Genomic DNA, 17,799 nt, shown 5'->3' with positions numbered 1-17,799 from the left:
GTGGATGGACAGGTCCAACAGCTGGTCAAACATAAGAGTGGTGTCCCTGCAGGCCAAATCCCGACGGACGTCCTCACGCAGACTGCACCGGTAGTGATTGATCAGGGCCCTGTCGTTCCATCCCACGCTGGCGGCCAGGGTCTGGAAGTCCAAGGCGAACTCCTGTGCGCTCCTCGTCCCCTGCCTCAGGTGGAACAGATGTTCACCCGCAGCTCTACCCTCAGTTGGGTGGTCTAAAACTGCCGAAAGCAGCAGGTGAACTCTGCGTAATTGTCCAACACCGCTTCTCCTTCCCCCCATACAGCGTTGGCCCACTCCAGGGCTTTCCCTGAGAGACAGGAGATGAGGGCGAACACGCTGTCACGTCCCGAAGCAGCCGGGTGGACGGTCGCCAGGTATAGTTTCAGCTGGAGTAGGAACCCCTGGCATACGGCAGCTGTACCATCATACTCCCTCGGGAGCGCGAGCCAAATCCCACTGAGACCGGGTGAAGGAGGGGTGAACTGTGGTGCCTGTTATAGTGGTGTCGGTGGAGGCGCTGGCTGAACTCCTCCTCTCTCCCATCGGTCCATTGTCTGCAGCATGCGATCCATGGCGGTGCCGAGATGTTGCAAGATGGTCGCATGCTGCTGGACGTGCTCCTCGACCGCCAAAGGGGGGTTGTCTGCTCCTGCTGACTCCATTTTTGCGTGAGTGATTGTAAGGATCTGGGTGTAGCTGGTGCAGAGGATTCAGGAGCCGGACAGCAGAGATGAGTAAAACAAGGAACTTTACTGAAAATATCCAAATACATGAAGTAATACCAAGCCCACAAACATCGGACCGAACTTAAAATAAACCAATCACTCACAAAAACGATGGGGAAAACAGAGGGTTAAATAATGAACATGTAATTGGGGAATTTAAACCAGGTCTGTAAAACAAAGACAAAACAAATGGAAAATGAAAAGTGGATCGGCGATGGCTAGAAGGCCGGAGACGTTGACCGCCGAACGCCGCCCGAACAAGAAGAGGGACCGACTTCGGCGGAAGTCGTGCCATAAAGTTTGATGACAAAATTTGCCTACAAAGGACTGCCATGCTACCTTCCTGTTCAAGTAAGCACAGAACAACAAGATGAGTCCAAAAATGTCTTACATGCTGCTGTATAAATGTAATATGCTAGGAGATATGTATAATGTAGCTAAGAAAGTAATACTATGTTTATCTTTTGTAGTAAGCTAGCAGTAAATTAGTAGCCCATGTGCCTCATCCTAATAATTTGGTCCCTTTTCCCCTCATAATTTAGCCTACTGTTCTGACTTGTAGCCTATAGTCTGTTTCAGAGAAATGTCATCATCTAGTATTATAAGAGCTTTCATTGTCTGCTTATGTGCCACATTTAATTATCCGATGATAATATATTAAATGCATGAACAGAAATTACTGTAACCAAACAAACATTGCAGATTAGAACGGTAAATGTAGGCTACTGCTGGTGATATATGTCATGGGGAATTGATAGACACAGCAAACAATGCGTACAATTAAGTTGTGAAACAATGAATACCTATGAAATGGCGGGAGAGAGCGCATTCTGGAGAGAGACGTGCCTTGTTCATCTGAGGCACATTCCCCATTCTCTTGGATTGTATCATCCCTACGGCCTCCTCAATGGATTGGTCCACTGAGACAGGCTCAAATCAGACAGGTGTCTTGTGTGCAATGAAAAAAAATTGATGTTTTCAAAAAAGGCGCCTTTTGTCATACAGTATCCCATTTAAGGCACCCAGACCTTATGAAAGTTGCACAGTATACCCTTAATCTTGTAATAAATCAAATCTAGTGATACATAGCATTTCTGCCATCCATTGTGACATTGTGGGAGGATAACCAACCTTCCAATTAATGGCAATGCTTTTCTTAGTCGCTATAAATGCTAAGTTGCTCAGTTTCTTCTGATAACAGTCTCCAGTATCAACTTTTCCAATCAAACAAAAACAGGGAGAATCTGTAGACGTGCTGAGATAAAAGAACATACTCTTTGCCAGAATTCAGCCAGCTTTCACAAGATCATAACATTTGCAAATATGTCCCCTTTTGTGTTTTACACCTCCAGCAGAATAATTACATTTCTGAGTGCATGATATTCAGTTTAACTGGTATATAGTTAGTTCTATAGATGGTCTTAATCTTCAGTAATTTATGTCTGAGATTATGTGAAAATGACTGGGTATTCAAACATATCTGTATCCATTCTTCATCATCGATAGGGTCTCCCAGGACTTCCTATCATTTTTTGTTTGACATGTTTTGTGTCTGTCATGCCCTGATCTGTCTCACCTGTTCTTGTGATTGTCTCCACCTCCACCTCCTCCAGGTGCCGCTTATTTTCCCCAATGTATTTATCCCTGTGTTTCCTGTCTCTCTGTGCCAGTTCGTATTGTATGTTTTCAAGTCAACCAGCGTGTTTTCCCGTGCTCCTGTTTTCTATTCTCTTTTTCTAGTCTTCCCGGTTTTGACCCTTGCCTGTTTTTTCTGGATTCCGTACCTGCCTGCCTGACCCTTCTGCCTGTCCTGACATCGAGCCTGTCTGCCACTCTGTACCTCTTGGACTCAGAATCTGGTTTTGACCTTTTGCCTGTCCACGACCATTCTCTTGCCTACTCCTTTTGGATATAAAGAAACAACTAAGACTCTAACCATCTGCCTCCTGTGTCTGCATCTGGGTCTTGCCTTGTGCCCTGATAGTGTCATCAGGAAAAGCCTCTATCAACCTTTACCACAGTTTGGAAATCCACTTGAGATTTTCAGACTGCCTTAAAATAGTTGATATCTTTTAAGCTTCTGGCTTGTCCAGTGTTTGCTGCACTGAGAGAATCAAGTGTTGTAGAGTATCTGCAGAGGTTCACCTCAGCGCCATCACAGACGGGTCTTCCCTGGTTGCCTGACCCTGCTGAGACCCCTGTCACCATCTGATCCTGATCAGATGAGGCATGACAAAGAATTCTCTTGGTGTACATTTATACATTATATTATCCAAAAATAGAATCAATGGTTCCATAATTGAAATCACCATTATTCCCAGATCTCAGACTGTAGCCTACCCATCAACTCAAGATGGAACTATTTATCCAGTCACTGACTGTTATAATAAACTGCAAAATTCCCCTGAGCTCCGTAGACTGGTCTTCACTGGCTGTCTTGACCCTGCTGGGATACCTGTTATCATCTGATTCTGCTAAGACATAATGAGCATAGTGTTGTGTACTGATTGTGCATCATGACAGTGTAGTCTGTAGGGCTGTTCATACCGTGTCAGTGTGAAAAGAAGGGAATTAGATGGGGACAGCTCAATGCTATACTGACTCTAATAAAAACTCACATTGCGCTGTCAAAAAATGTCTGAATATTAGTCTTCAATCGTTTGGCCGCTGGTTGTCATCGTTGATTCAGATCTAGTGTGATTGGGGCAAAAATAATAGCTAAAGTTAGTAAGCTAGCTAGCTGATGTTAGCCAACTTTTGGCTAGCTCTAATGGTACATCAACTGACCAAAACTAACCATGTTAAATGCCTTCTGTTGAGACGGGACAAAAAGGCTACAAAACGTTTCCATACACACAACAGCTGTTAGATACTGCTACTTGACAGACAGCTAGAGGCTAGAGCTGATCCGGCTGTGTTAGCTACTTGCTAGTTCATTCTCTTCAGACATAACTTTAGTCAAGAGGGGATGAAATATTACTGTAGCTAACGTTACATGTCAGTTACACTAGTAGTTCAGAACTTTTTCTGTTAATTAAAACAGAAGTTACCTTGCCAGCTACATCAGTCAAATAAAGAGTAGCCGGTTTCTGCTCTGCTTGCTTTTACAACCCAGAGGAAAGCGCAACACACACAGAGACAGCAGCTACAGAGAGCAGCAACCGTGTCTTTCAGAAGCTTTGCCTTCATACAGCCTTTCTGCACGCTCTGTAGTTTCCGCATGGTCGGTCCTAAAGCACACCGATGCCGCTTTTAGTATCACAGTGCAATGATAAAACTGGGGGGGACAAAACTGCACTTTTAGAATGTGGACGGGTCATGTCCCCCCGTCTCCAGGGAACGTTGTGCCCCTGGTTTTGACATATAAAATTATCAGGTGCTGTTGGTCATCATGTTTCACAGGGATTTACATTAAGGTCTGAAAAGCAATGAAGCTATGTTCACCAACACAGAGGGGAGGAACCAGAAAGACCAGACTGGAATTCTTAGGGTTTTTGGTTGTTATCAGTACTTAAGGAAAGCACCTGTCCAATGGGGCAGCCACCTTTATGTTAATCCCTAAAACAGGTGTCATAGATTGTCAGTTGAGTTTAAGTTTGCGTGCGCGCGTGCACGTGTGTGTGTGTGTGTGTGACAACAAACTAATCCTTTGAGCCTTCCGGCTTCAGACATGAGATATCTAAAACGTCACCTCCACAGAACCCGTGTCTATTACCAGCCTGCTATTGTTTATTACGACTTGACATGTTTATGGACTGGAAGTTAATGGAATTCTAATTAAATGTGGATTTTTAATTGATTGAATACCATGAAACTGCACGCACTCGCGTTGGTCAATTATCGTTACGTTAGCCTACGCCTTATAAAGATAACTAGAACATTGATAGCCTGACACAGATTGTCAAACAGTGATGTTGTATTCCTTTGACAATTAATACGATTCCAAAAGAATACTAATAATAACAGGCCTATAAATATTAAATGTTTTATTTTTCACCAGTCTTTACTGCCATTATTACATTATTCCAAAGTTTAATAATGTGCATAATTCCGCAGTATCTCTCTCTCTCTCTCTCTCTCGCTCTCCTCTCGATCTTTCACTCTCTCTCTCTCTCTGGCTCACTCTCTCTCTCTCTCTCTGGCTCCCTCTCCCTCTCTCTCTGAAATGATACCCCTCTCCACTCCCACACTACACTACTAGGGAACACGGCGAATGCGCATCAACCAGATTAAAGTGGGAACTTCAGGCTGCTATCTGACCCTGGTTTCTTGGAGTGCCGTCGTACTCAAGGGAACCATGCATTCCAAACATTATTCTTTCCTTGCACAAATACAAACTGTAGCGTGGCCAGGAATCGCCGGAAACTTGTGCGCTTGCACTGAAAACAAAACACTGGAAGGATGTTACTTTTCTTGGTCATTTCGTCTGTGATTTCGATTGAACTGTGATGTTTCCACATAATGGGTCATCTGTACAGCGGTTAGATGAAAGATTACTTTGATCAAACTGCGCAATTTGCGATCCTCGCCCTGTCTATCCCTGATTGGAATGCGAGAGGAGAATGGGGAGGAACAGATTTGTCTATCCAGAATGGATATAACCTCAACAACTTTTGCTGCGCCGAACTCATCAGAGGATACGAATTCCACGAGTGCCCCGAGGCCTCTACCTCACTCCCAGAGCGCGGCCGTCTTCATCGTGCTCATGGTCACTGTTATCATTCTGGTGACGATCGTGGGAAATGTACTGGTTGTGGTGGCCGTTTTCACCAGCCGTGCGCTCCGTGCGCCGCAGAATCTCTTCCTTGTCTCCTTGGCATCGGCAGATATCTTAGTGGCTACCTTGGTCATACCTTTCTCCCTCGCCAACGAGGTCATGGGTTACTGGTACTTTGGGAGCACCTGGTGTGCCTTCTACCTGGCCCTTGACGTCCTCTTCTGCACATCCTCCATTGTGCACCTCTGCGCCATAAGCCTGGACAGGTACTGGTCTGTAACCAAAGCTGTTAGCTATAACCTGAAGAGGACGCCAAAGCGTATTAAGTGTATGATCACCGTGGTCTGGGTCATATCTGCGGTCATCTCTTTCCCACCGTTGCTTATGACCAAACACGACGAGCACGAGTGCTTGCTCAACAACGAAACATGGTATATTCTCTCGTCTTGCCTGGTCTCATTTTTCGCCCCTGGACTAATCATGATTCTGGTGTATTGTAAAATATATAGAGTGGCCAAACAGCGCGCATCGACCGTGTTCGCGGCCAAGAACGGGATGGAGAGACAGCCTTTGGAGTCGGAAACTTGCTTTGTGCCCAGGGGGAAATTTGAGGTGGAGAGCCCCAGCAGCCCCAGTTTAGGTGGCCACCCACGGAAAGGAGAGCTGGACGATATAGACCTGGAAGAGACCTGTGCCCCCGATAGCAAACCCAAGAAATGCCACTTCTCTAAGAGAGGGAAAGTGGAGGGTGCGAACACGTTCACAAAACAGAGTTGCCGCGCGCCATCGGCTTCGAAACGCAACGCACCGCTCTCTCAGGACCAAAGGACGAGACAGCTGTCACTGTCAAAGACAAAACTGGCACAGATGCGTGAAAAACGCTTTACATTTGTCCTTGCAGTGGTGATGGGGGTGTTTGTACTCTGCTGGTTCCCCTTCTTTTTTACATACAGTCTGCACGCAATATGCAGAGATAGTTGCCCGATTCCGGATGCTCTCTTCAATCTGTTTTTCTGGATTGGTTACTGTAACAGTTCAGTGAACCCTATAATTTATACAATATTTAATCGCGATTTTCGGAGATCTTTCAAAAAGATCATATGCCAGACTTCACACACATAACGTTTATTTCAATCCCCCTGTGTGTCTCTGTGTCTGTGTGTCTGTCTGTCTGTGTGAATGAATGAATAAAATAGAGAGAGAGGAAGGAGTGAGTGCCTGCTTACGTTCTGTTGCGTTTAGTATCTGTCAATTGATTAGCCTACTTAGGAGATGTGTAACACTTGTTTGTAGAATACTGCAATACTATTTTTTTAAATTGAACCTACTTTTTACGTCTTGTAACATGGACTTCAAATTTGAAGAAGTGAGTTTGTAACCTTCAGATGATGTTTCTGTGTACTTAAATGTATCAGATTGAAAATCCTAATTGGCATATTTGATAACTAAAAGCAAATATCGGTACCAGTATCTGATCTACATATTAGAGAAGCATGAGTCAGCCTGCACTGCTATGCTTTTAGGTGTTGTTAATTTCGCAGTGTGCTTTTAATAATACATTAAAGGGTGAGAAGGGCTTACCAAGAAACATTTCCAAAAGGTCTAATTCGAGGTGAAAAGGAGTTGGAGTACTCAACAAAAAAAGCGAGTGATTTTTATTTTTTATTGCTCACTTTGGATGCAAGCAGGTGACTGACGTTTCGACATCAAGCTAACATCTTCCTCAGAGTAACCTGACCATTACACTTAGCTCCTATTTATAGCCTAGAGGCCCATTGAGGCAGAACAATGTAAAAAATAAAAATGGAACATTGCTGCGGGGACTTGCTTCCATTCAGCCACAAAAGCATTAGTGAGGTCGGGCACTGATGTTGCGCGATTAGGCCTGGCTCGCAGTCCGCGTTCCAATTCATCCCAACGGTGTCGATGGGGTTGAGGTCAGGGCTCTGTGCAGTCCAGAGGGAGTTCTTCAACACCGATCTCAACAAACCAGACCATTATTCCTCCTCCACCAAAATTTACAGTTGGCACTATGCATTCGGGCAGGTAGCCTTCTCCTGGCATCCGCCAAACGCAAAGTTGTCCGTTGGACTGCCAGAGGGTGAAGCGTGATTTATCTGACTTGTTGGAAAGGTCGCATCGTATGATGGTACAACGATGAATGTCACTGAGTTCTTCAGTAAGGCCATTCTACTGCCAATGGTTGTCTATGGAGATAGCATGGCTGTGTGCTCGATTTTATACACCTGTCAGCAACGGGTGTGGCTGAAATAGCAGAATCCACTCATTTGAAGCTGTGTCCACATACTTTTCTATACAGTGCATTCGGACGGTATTCAGACTCTTTGACTTTTTCCACATTTTGTTACGGTACAGTTTTATTCTAAAATGTATTTTAAAAAATATGATCATAAATCTACACACAATACCACATAATGACAAAGCAAAAACAGTTTTTTAGAAATCTTTACAAATGTATTTCAAATAAAAAACAGATATACCTTATTTACATAAGTAATCAGACCCTTTGCTATGAGACTCGAAATTGAGGTCAGGTGCATCCTGTTTCCATTGATCTTCTTTGAGATGTTTCTACAACTTGATTGAAGTCCACCAGTGGTAAATTCAATTGATTGGATATGATTTGGAAAGGCACACACCTCTCTATATAAGTTCCCACAGTTGAAGGGGGAGAAGGGCCTTGTTCAAGGAGTTGGCCAAGAACCCAATGGCCACTCTGACAGAGCTCCAGAGTTCCTCTGTGGAGATGGGAGAACCTTCCAGAAGGACAACCATCTCTGCGGCACTCCACAAATCAGGCCTTTATACTGTAGTACAGTGGCCAGATGTAAGCCACTCCTCAGTAAAAGGCACATGACAGCCTGCTTGGAGTTTGCCAAAATGCACCTAAAGGACTCTTAGACCATGAGAAACAAGATTCTCTGGTCTTTGACCTGAATGCCAAGCGTCATGTCTGGAGGAAACCTGACACCATCACTACGGCGAAGCATGGTGGTGGCAGCATTGTGCTATGGGGATGTTTTTAAGCGGCAGGGACTGGGAGACTAGTCAGGATCGGTGGAAAGATGAACGGCACAAAGTATAGAGGGATCCTTGATGACAACCTGCTCCAGAGAGCTCAGGACCTCAGACTGGGGCCAAGGTTCACCTTCCAACAGGACAACGACCCTAAGCACACAGCCAAGACAACGCAGGAGTGGCTTCGGGACATCTCTGAATGTCTTTGAGTTGTCCAACCAGAGCCCGGACTTGAACCAGATCGAACATCTCTGGAGAGACCTGAAAATAGCTGTGCAGCAATACTCCCCATCCAATCTGACAGAGCTTGAGAGGACCTGCAGAGAAGAATGGGAGAAACTCCCCAAATACAGTTGTACCTGGCTTGTAGTGTCCTTCCCAAGAAGATTCAAGGCTTTAATCACTGCTAAAGGTGCTTCCATTTACTTATGTAAATGTGATATTTCAGTTTATTGTTTTTAATAAATTAGCCCAAAAATTCTACAAACCTGTTTTTTCTTTTTCTTTACGCGGTATTGTGTTTAGATTGATTTTAGAATAAGGCTGTAATGTAACAAAATGTTTAAAAAGTCAAGGGGTCTGAATACTTTACAAATCAAATCAAATCAAATCAAATTTTATTTGTCACATACACATGGTTAGCAGATGTTAATGCGAGTGTAGCGAAATGCTTGTGCTTCTAGTTCCGACAATGCAGTAATAACGAGCAAGTAATCTAACTAACAATTCCAAAAAAAAACAAAAAAAACTACTGTCATACACAGTGTAAGGGGATAAAGAATATGTACATAAGGATATATGAATGAGTGATGGTACAGAGCAGCATAGGCAAGATACAGTAGATGATATTGAGTACAGTATATACATATGAGATAAGTATGTAAACCAAGTGGCATAGTTAAAGTGGCTAGTGATACATGTATTACATAAGGATGCAGTCGATGATATAGAGTACAGTATCAACGTATGCATATGAGATGAACAATGTAGGGTAAGTAACATTATATAAGGTAGCATTGTTTAAAGTGGCTAGTGATATATTTACATCATTTCCCATCAATTCCCATGATTAAAGTGGCTGGAGTAGAGTCAGTGTCATTGACAGTGTGTTGGCAGTAGCCACTCAATGTTAGTGGTGGCTGTTTAACAGTCTGATGGCCTTGAGATAGAAGCTGTTTTTCAGTCTCTCGGTCCCAGCTTTGATGCACCTGTACTGACCTCGCCTTCTGGATGGCAGCGGGGTGAACAGGCAGTGTATATAGTGTATATAGGCCTACGGCTGAGACAAAAAGAAGACACAGTTGCTGAATAAATTAAACAGACATTTTGGACTTCTAAACAAGTATTGATTTAGCACAACAGAGAGTTACTGCAAGTCGCAAATAAAATAGGAGCTGCCTTCACTATTCCAGCACCATTTCAACTACAACATTTCAACATTATCTCATGCTTGCTCACTAGCCTAACTTCCTTTCATGGGCAACGATGCGCCAGGCCAGCTAGTTATGATTAGCATACACCATCTAGCTACATGTTGAACTTCCATCCTCTTAGGCCAGGGCACAATGTATTCATTTATGATTGGATCAGAATCACAGTTATAATCATTGGCCAGTACGGAGAATTAAGTAAAACCACAAGTCCAAATCCCTATCTTCATCCATGGCTGTTGGCTAATTTAGGAAAGGGACGATTTTAGCTAGTTAGCTAGCCATTGTAGGACAACGACACAACGAGATGCAGCAATTCAAGTTTTTTTCTGTCAATGATGTTTGGCTTCTGATGTGTTGTGATTGGTCTGAAGCCAAATCCAAACCTGCTTTCCTTTCGTTGAATGCTACAGGCGGCAACAATGTCATGCTCTATTTGACCAGACGGCATCAGATAAATACACTACACATACTGAGACAGAGGGGTGCTGTTTTGTTTACTCGGATGCTTTCTCCGGTGAGATACTGTCACGCCCTGACCTTAAGAGATCCTTATTTATTCTCTATGTTTGGTTAGGTCAGGGTGTGACTCGGGTGGGAAAATCTATGTTTTCTATTTCTTTGTTGTTTTTGCCTAGTGTGGTTCCCAATCAGAGACAACTGTCTATCGTTGTCTCTGATTGGGGATCATATATAAGTTGTCATTTTCCATTTGGGTTTTGTGGGGTGTTGTTTTCCGTTTAGTATCTGTGCCTGACGGAACTGAGTGATTCTTGACAATAAAGATCATGAACATTTTCCACGCTGCGTTTTGGTCCACTCTTCCTTACGACAACGAGCGTTACAGATACATTCAGCTGAATGTAGGACATTCATGAAGGACATTTATGAAATAGAGAGAGACGAAAGATCAATTATTTTGTATGTTTTTTTCTTGGTACATTTTATTGTGAAGCCTGGCTTCCCTTGGCATCCACAAATACACGCCACCGATTAGTATTTATGTCAACATAATTGTGTTTTGATGTATTTCTGCTACATTTTAAGACTTTTCTGGTAGATGTTTTTGAAGACACCTTTTCCATCTGTTTGTCCAGAGATCAAAGCTTATACTTATGCCTAATGTTAAGATGGAAAATGGTTGAGAAATATATCTATGCCTACATTTCCCTTATTTGACACCCAATTTGATATGCTCCTATGAACTTCATGTTGGTGCTCATGGGTAATTTTCAATGGAAAATGTCCCTTGGCTAAAGCCATATTGGTCCAATATCATATGTTTTTTCACATCTCTTTGTGAACAAAAATCATACCCAATAGTTGATCTACAGCTGCCTATTTACACTCTGTATCAATTGTTTGCAATTGCAAATTGAACCCACATAGGATATTTACTAGCATTAATTGCGAAAGTTACTTTGATTCACTTGCAATATTCACAGAGGCAATGTGTCTGACAGTGTTGACCTATAATCTGTTTATTATGAAGCATTCATCCATCCCTTGAAATGTCTCTCTGCATCAAATGACATGAATAAATAAGATGGGCAATGTTATGTCCCTGAACCCCAATGTTTTCACATCTCCTCCATCCATATTCAGACATTCCTGCATTCTCTATTCTCTTTTGAACCAGTCAGCTATTCAGCCACCAAGCCAACTAGCCAGCCAGTCAATAAGCTTCTTACTTCCTGCAATTCAAGGCAGCTGAATAGAGTAATGCACCACACGATATCAGACAGACAGGAGAGACTGTAACCAGGTGCCTTTTTATGCTCCCAAGGTTTCCAGTCTGTCTGAAATAACACAGGAAGATCAAATGCTCTCATCTCATTCAATCTGGGTATATCATCCAATCTGGGTACATCAATCACGTTTCTTTTCATTGTTCATTTTAGACCTGGGACACCAGGTGAGTGCAATTAACTATCAGGTAGAACAGAAAACCAGCAGGCCCCGGAGCTCGTAGTGTAAGGCTTGAATAACCCTGAAGTATGGTTACCAATACCATGTAGCATAAGGTTGAAACATTTCATTTTTAAAACTCATTCTCATTAAACAATTTTAAATAATTACAGTGGTTTGGATATATTCTAAGATTAGCTATGTTGTGGGTTGTTAATATAATATTTCATAATTCCCATGTCTTTAAATATCAGATAGAAATTGATTGAATATATTAGATCAAACACTGTAGTATTGAAGGGAACAATCTAACATCTCATGACCAAGATAAATACTGTAAAATGGTATGCATATACTATTAGTGATGTGTATTCTTTGCCTTAATAAGTTTAATATCCTTTTGAGAAAATATATATCAAATGAAAAGAGGCTTTCATGTTTTATGTCTCAGTTGAATCTCTTTGAATTGCTTTGAATTATACTGAACAAGTATATACATGCAACATGTATCAATTTCAAAGATTTTACAGAGTTACAGTTCATATGAGGAAATCAGTCAATTGAATTCATTTAAGTAGGCCCTAATCTATGGATTTCACATGACTGGGAATACAGATACGTATGTTTGTCACAGATACCTTAAAAAAATGGGCGTCACAATGTGTCTCAGGATCTCGTCACTGTATTTTTGTGAATTCAAATTGCCATCGATAAAATGTAATTGTGTTCATTGTTGTCACACCTACTCCCGCTCCTCCCCTCCGGCATTTGACGTCGCCGGTTTACCATCCACTGGTCCTGGGAACCATCATTAAGCGCACCTGGCTTTCATCATTACGCACACCTGCGCTTCATCATTAAGCACACCTGGACTCCATTACCTTACTAATTACCTCCCCTTTATCCCTTAGGTTCCTTCCCCAGGCACTATTGCTTCTGTTGTTAATGTCTAGACGATACTCCTACGTTGTATCGTGCCATGTTATTTGTTATATTAAACTTACCACCTGCTTCTCGACTCCCAGTGTCTATGTTGCAGTTGTCCGTAGCTTATGCCTGCCCGTAGCATAACTCCACCGCCACCATGGGGCACTCTGTTCACAACGTTAACATCCACAAACCGCTCTGCAGTTGTGAGGCCAGTTGGACGTACTGCCAAATTCTCTAAAATGACATTGGAGGCGGCTTATGGTAGAGAAATTAACATTACATTTTCTGGCAACAGCTCTGGTTGACATTCCAGCATTCCACATGCCAATTGTACACTCTCAAAACTTGAGAAGTCTGTGGCAATGTGTTGTGTGACAAAACTGTGCACTAATTTTAAGAGAAATACGTTTTTTTTTTTTTTTTTGAGTATGGATAATTTCTGGGATCTTTTATTTCAGCTCATTAAACACGGGACCAACATTTTACATGTTGTGTTTATATTTTTATTCAGTTTAAATTCTATTTCCTTCAATTCAAATACAGTCTAAATTCTGCTTCCTGTGGGACATACATATACTTCACAACAATCCAACAACTAATTCAGTGCACTCAACTCAGATACAGTAGCTATAACACTGGCACCACAAACTCTTTGAATACTATGCACCATTCGATGAGAGAAAACCTTCAAGCTGTGAATCTCCAGACAGTCCTTCAGTGCACAGGGCCGGATAGTTCCGAGGGGTTCTACCTGGAAAAACAACATGACCCATACAACCGAGAACAGCCAGATCTGGTCCTGTCTATGTGTTGTTCTCGTACACCAGGGAAAGGCTGCTTTTTCTTTTGTCTCAGCCATTCATTTTTAATTGACAGAATGTTCATCACAATGCCAGTGTGTGTTTGTTTGTCTGTTTTTGTGAGTTGAATACCTAAACAGTGAGATAAAGTACAAAGTTAGCCTTTACGCCACAGCATGCTTGATAATTGTGCAGAGACTCTGCACTGTCTTCTGAGGATGGTAAGCTAGCTGTGATCCACGAGCCCACTCCATAACACTCCCACTGAATCACTGCTCCTGCCACTCTTAATGATATAAATTCTTCTCTGTTTACCAGGAAGCAGTGGGAGTGGGAGGCTGGCTGCCTGGCTGGGGGCACCAACCAGGTTCGTCAAATAGACTTTTAGAGGAGAGAATGGGTACACACTGTACTGCACTCTACCTTTTGAAGGTTTTTGCTTGCCGGGAAAATAGACAGCATGAGAGACTGATTTCATCTCCACTACCACCAGAGAGGGTAAGGGTTACACAAACTATGTTTGACTCACCTTTGAAAACATGTTGTTGTTTTTTTTGGAGAGAAGGCGAGAGATGAGCTGAAGATCAGCTTTTTTCTCTCATTTTATTTTCTGCTATTTGGTATTATTGGCTTATTTTCTTGCAAATACATAGAAACACTACATCTTTGTGCCTGATAAGGTTGCACCAGATAGACACATTTGATGGAAAATCCTGCTTACTGTAGGTCCAAGTGACACATCACTACTCACCATTATGCCACACATTTGAATTGGGAATCAGAAAATGCTTCTGTATGCTTTATGATAATATAATGTATGGCCCCAACAATAGTGTTACCTAGACTCACACTCCAATGTAGGGCATAATGATTTAGCTGTAATGGTGATTTTTTTTTTTAGGGGGGCTGACTGATGCTTAATATTGGTTACATGTAACTAACTGCATGTGACATGTACAGATGTAGGATCTTAATTGGATCCAGTTTTGCTACAGCAGGAAAATAATCCTGCAGAAACAGGAAATGAAAAATTATGATGTGGATTATAATTCATGGACATTTGTGCAGGGGTGGATACATTCTTCTAGATGGAGAATCAAGTCTGATAGTTTTAAGTGGAAATTACAAACTTCAGAAGCCTTTTTTAAACCTCAAAAGCAATACAAGTTTTAAATGTCCTGCATTGCAGGGAAGTTCTCTTGCAACAGGGTAACATCCGACATCCTACATCTGTAGAGGACCATGTTGTATCACTCTGCCCTGCAGGGGGCACAGGGGCACGTGCCCCCTCAGATTTATCCTGTTCAAAAAAAGACATATATGAAGTTGTTGTTGTCGTTTCTCTGTAATAGTACTAGCCACCTAGAAATGTTATGAAGTTGGTTTAGCTAGCCCAGATAGGTTCCAAATCTTCCAACCTCATAACTAGCTACCAATATGCCATTTCAGGTTGTCAAGTTAGAGTATCTAACTTGTCTAACTACAGCTAACTGCCAAAACAAAGGAAACATCAAATGTCTTAACAGGGCGTTGGGCCACCAAAAGCCAGAAGAGCTTCAATGCACTTTGGGATAGATTCTACAAGTGTCTGGAACTCTATTGGAGGGATGCGACACCATTTTCCCACTAGAAATTCCATAAGTTGGTGTTTTGTTTTTATCTCCCAGAAATGTTCAATTGGGTTGAGATCTGGTGACTGAGACCACCATGGCATATGGCTTATATTGTTTTCATGCTCATCAAACCATTTAGTGACCACTCGTATCCTGTAGATGGGGGCATCGTCATCCTATGGCGGCATAGCCACGGCAGCCAAAATAATGGCCTGGTCAACATTTTTATACATTGTGACGTAGAAGTCCGTCACTGGCCGCGGGCAGCATTTGGTTCTTTAACGCACACACATATTCATCACTCCTCCCTGCGCCATTATACCATAAGTTAACAATGTGGGTCGACACACAATTTAACTTCTGTCTTGGTGCATGCATTTCACACTTGTCAATGTTCATATTTGAGAGATACAATAATTATTATACTTATCAATGTTGTGGATGAGCGCATTTTGTTTTGTTCTGTTCCTCTCTCTCCATCTCTGTAGCTTCTGCGTATGCTGGAAAAGGACCCGAGCTAAGGGAATTGGGTTGGCTTTATAGTGCCTGTCCCAAATGGCTCATTAATGCATATGGGCATATTGAAAGATATTGTCAGTAATGATGTAATGTTGTAAATGTTATGTTGTGATATTGTTTAAAACCGTGTTGCAATGTATATCCTTTAGGATGTTTAGTTCATGGAAAATGTAGGTTTGTATTGTTAATTGATTAATTAATTAGGTTTAATTGTTCTGAGGGGAGGGGCTAGCCCTACAAAAGGAGCCTCTCTCCAGTCTCTAAGGGGGGATTTTTTGGATTGAGCTGTGGATGGGGCAGCATTGTTGTTAAGCTGTCCCATAAGGTAGACGTTGATGGCAGTACTGTTGTTTTCTGTTCCGGAATCACTTGTAAATAAACACCTTTGCACAGAAGAACTTTTGCGGTTCCGCCATCTTTTTATTTTTATAGAGGTTAGGTTATCCAGTTTAGCCATCTGGCCTACTCTACGTGACATATGGTGGCAGTGCTGGGATGGCGTACCGCAAATCAGTGAATTCCAACAAGAGAGGTAAAGGAATGCGTACAGGATTGCGTTCTCAGCAACAGCATCAACTGTCAGAAAAGGTACCTGAAGTTGAACCGGGGTGGAATACCATGGAATCGTCTGGTGAAGAAGAGGTCAAGTATGAGAAACTAGGAGCCCGACCGCGGGGCCAAAGACAACCAGAACCGGGTGAGCTGCTGACTGAAGGAGCAGTTGGGGGACCAGAACCACACCCAACCATGGTAACCCTTTTTCAGCAACTTTTCACCTGCCTTGAGAGGAGGGACGAAGACCTCAAGCAGGAGTTACGTGGCCTACGCCAATCTATCCTCACAGCTCCCCACCAGGCGGAACTCGTCAGTGAGAGCCCAAGATTGGGTCTTCCAACACCAGGACGACAAAGGCTCGATGCAGCAGGGACTACAACTCCACAGCAGGCACCCCAAGCAGTAATGAGGCCAGCACCAGGAGACCAGGCCAGCAGTGTTAACGTCCATCTTCCAGCATTCCTGAGGAAGGAGCCAAAGATGCCCTCATACCAGCAGGGGGAGGACATTGAAAACTACCTGCTGAGGTTTGAGCGCATGGCTAAGACGTGGCAGTGGCCTGAGGTAGAGTGGGCCTGCAGGCTTGTCCCATTGCTCACGGGCAAGGCCTTAGAGGCTTACACAGCAATGGATGAGGGGCTGGCCAATGTCTACAAGGGCTTGAAGGAAGCGCTGCTGGTGAAGTTTGACATCTCACCGGAAACCTACCGTCAACGCTTCAGAGCTGCATCAACGCCATCGGGTGAGTCGCCGACAGAGACGTACCACCGCCTCAAGGGTCTCTACCGACGATGGGTTCGACCGGGGAGAAGACACAGGACGAAATCGGGAGGTCATCATCCTCGAGCAACTTCTACAAGTTCTACCACACGACATTCGAACCTGGGTCCGAGAGCACGAGCCCAAGGACGGGCTTATGGCGGCCAAGCTTGCACTGCAGTATCTTAATGCACGTAAAGGGGGCCCACCACAACCTGCAGCACCCGCTCCAAGGAGTCTCAGAGACACAAGGGACATCAGAAACGCCAGAGATGGTGGAGGTAACTCTGGGGGTTATGTGTCTGGGAGGGAGGTAAGGGATCATGCAGTTCGCTCTGATGGGAGGGGTCTGACCTGTTTTTACTGCCGGCAGCAGGGGCACAAAGCTTCAATGTGTCCGCTACGTAAATCCAAGCTCTCAGGTTACTGTTATGTACCCAGAGAGGGGGATGGTGTTCAGAATAGACAGACTCGGGAAGGGTCATGCTTGGTACCTGTAAAAGTGAATGGTAAAAGTCTTACTGCAATGATTGACACCGGCAGTTCCCTGTCATTGATCAGAAAAGGTAATGTACCTGTTAATGACATTGATTATGGTCATCAGACACTGATCCAATGTGTCCATGGTGACCAGTCACAGCAGCCCACAGCTGAGCTCACAGTTGAGATTCAGGGTCAGAAATACCTCCTCAAAGTTGGGGTAATGGAGAAGCTACCTTTTGAGATGATTTTGGGGAGGGATGTGCCTGTACTCTCTGATCTGTTGGGAAGTGTGGGGGTCAG

General features: G+C 43.3%; 1 protein-coding gene across 1 annotated transcript; it reads left to right on the top strand.

The window, feature by feature from the left end:
• Positions 1-4,959: 4,959 nt before the first annotated feature.
• On the top strand, positions 4,960-6,585 carry LOC112228191 (alpha-2Db adrenergic receptor-like). The gene has a single exon (XM_024393301.2). It carries the CDS (start codon positions 5,296-5,298, stop codon positions 6,583-6,585), a length of 1,290 nt encoding a protein of 429 aa, XP_024249069.2. The 5' UTR covers positions 4,960-5,295.
• The last annotated feature ends 11,214 nt before the right edge of the window (positions 6,586-17,799 follow it).

The sequence above is a fragment of the Oncorhynchus tshawytscha genome, linkage group LG30, assembly GCF_018296145.1.
Source record: "Oncorhynchus tshawytscha isolate Ot180627B linkage group LG30, Otsh_v2.0, whole genome shotgun sequence".
Taxonomy (NCBI): domain Eukaryota; kingdom Metazoa; phylum Chordata; class Actinopteri; order Salmoniformes; family Salmonidae; genus Oncorhynchus; species Oncorhynchus tshawytscha.
Note: the sequence above shows the minus strand (reverse complement) of the source record. Positions and strands in the feature narration are given on the sequence as shown.

Excerpts from the sequence above, each read along its gene's own strand:
- LOC112228191 (XM_024393301.2), top strand. The coding sequence starts at position 5,296 with ATGCGAGAGGAGAATGGGGAGGAACAGATTTGTCTATCCAGAATGGAT.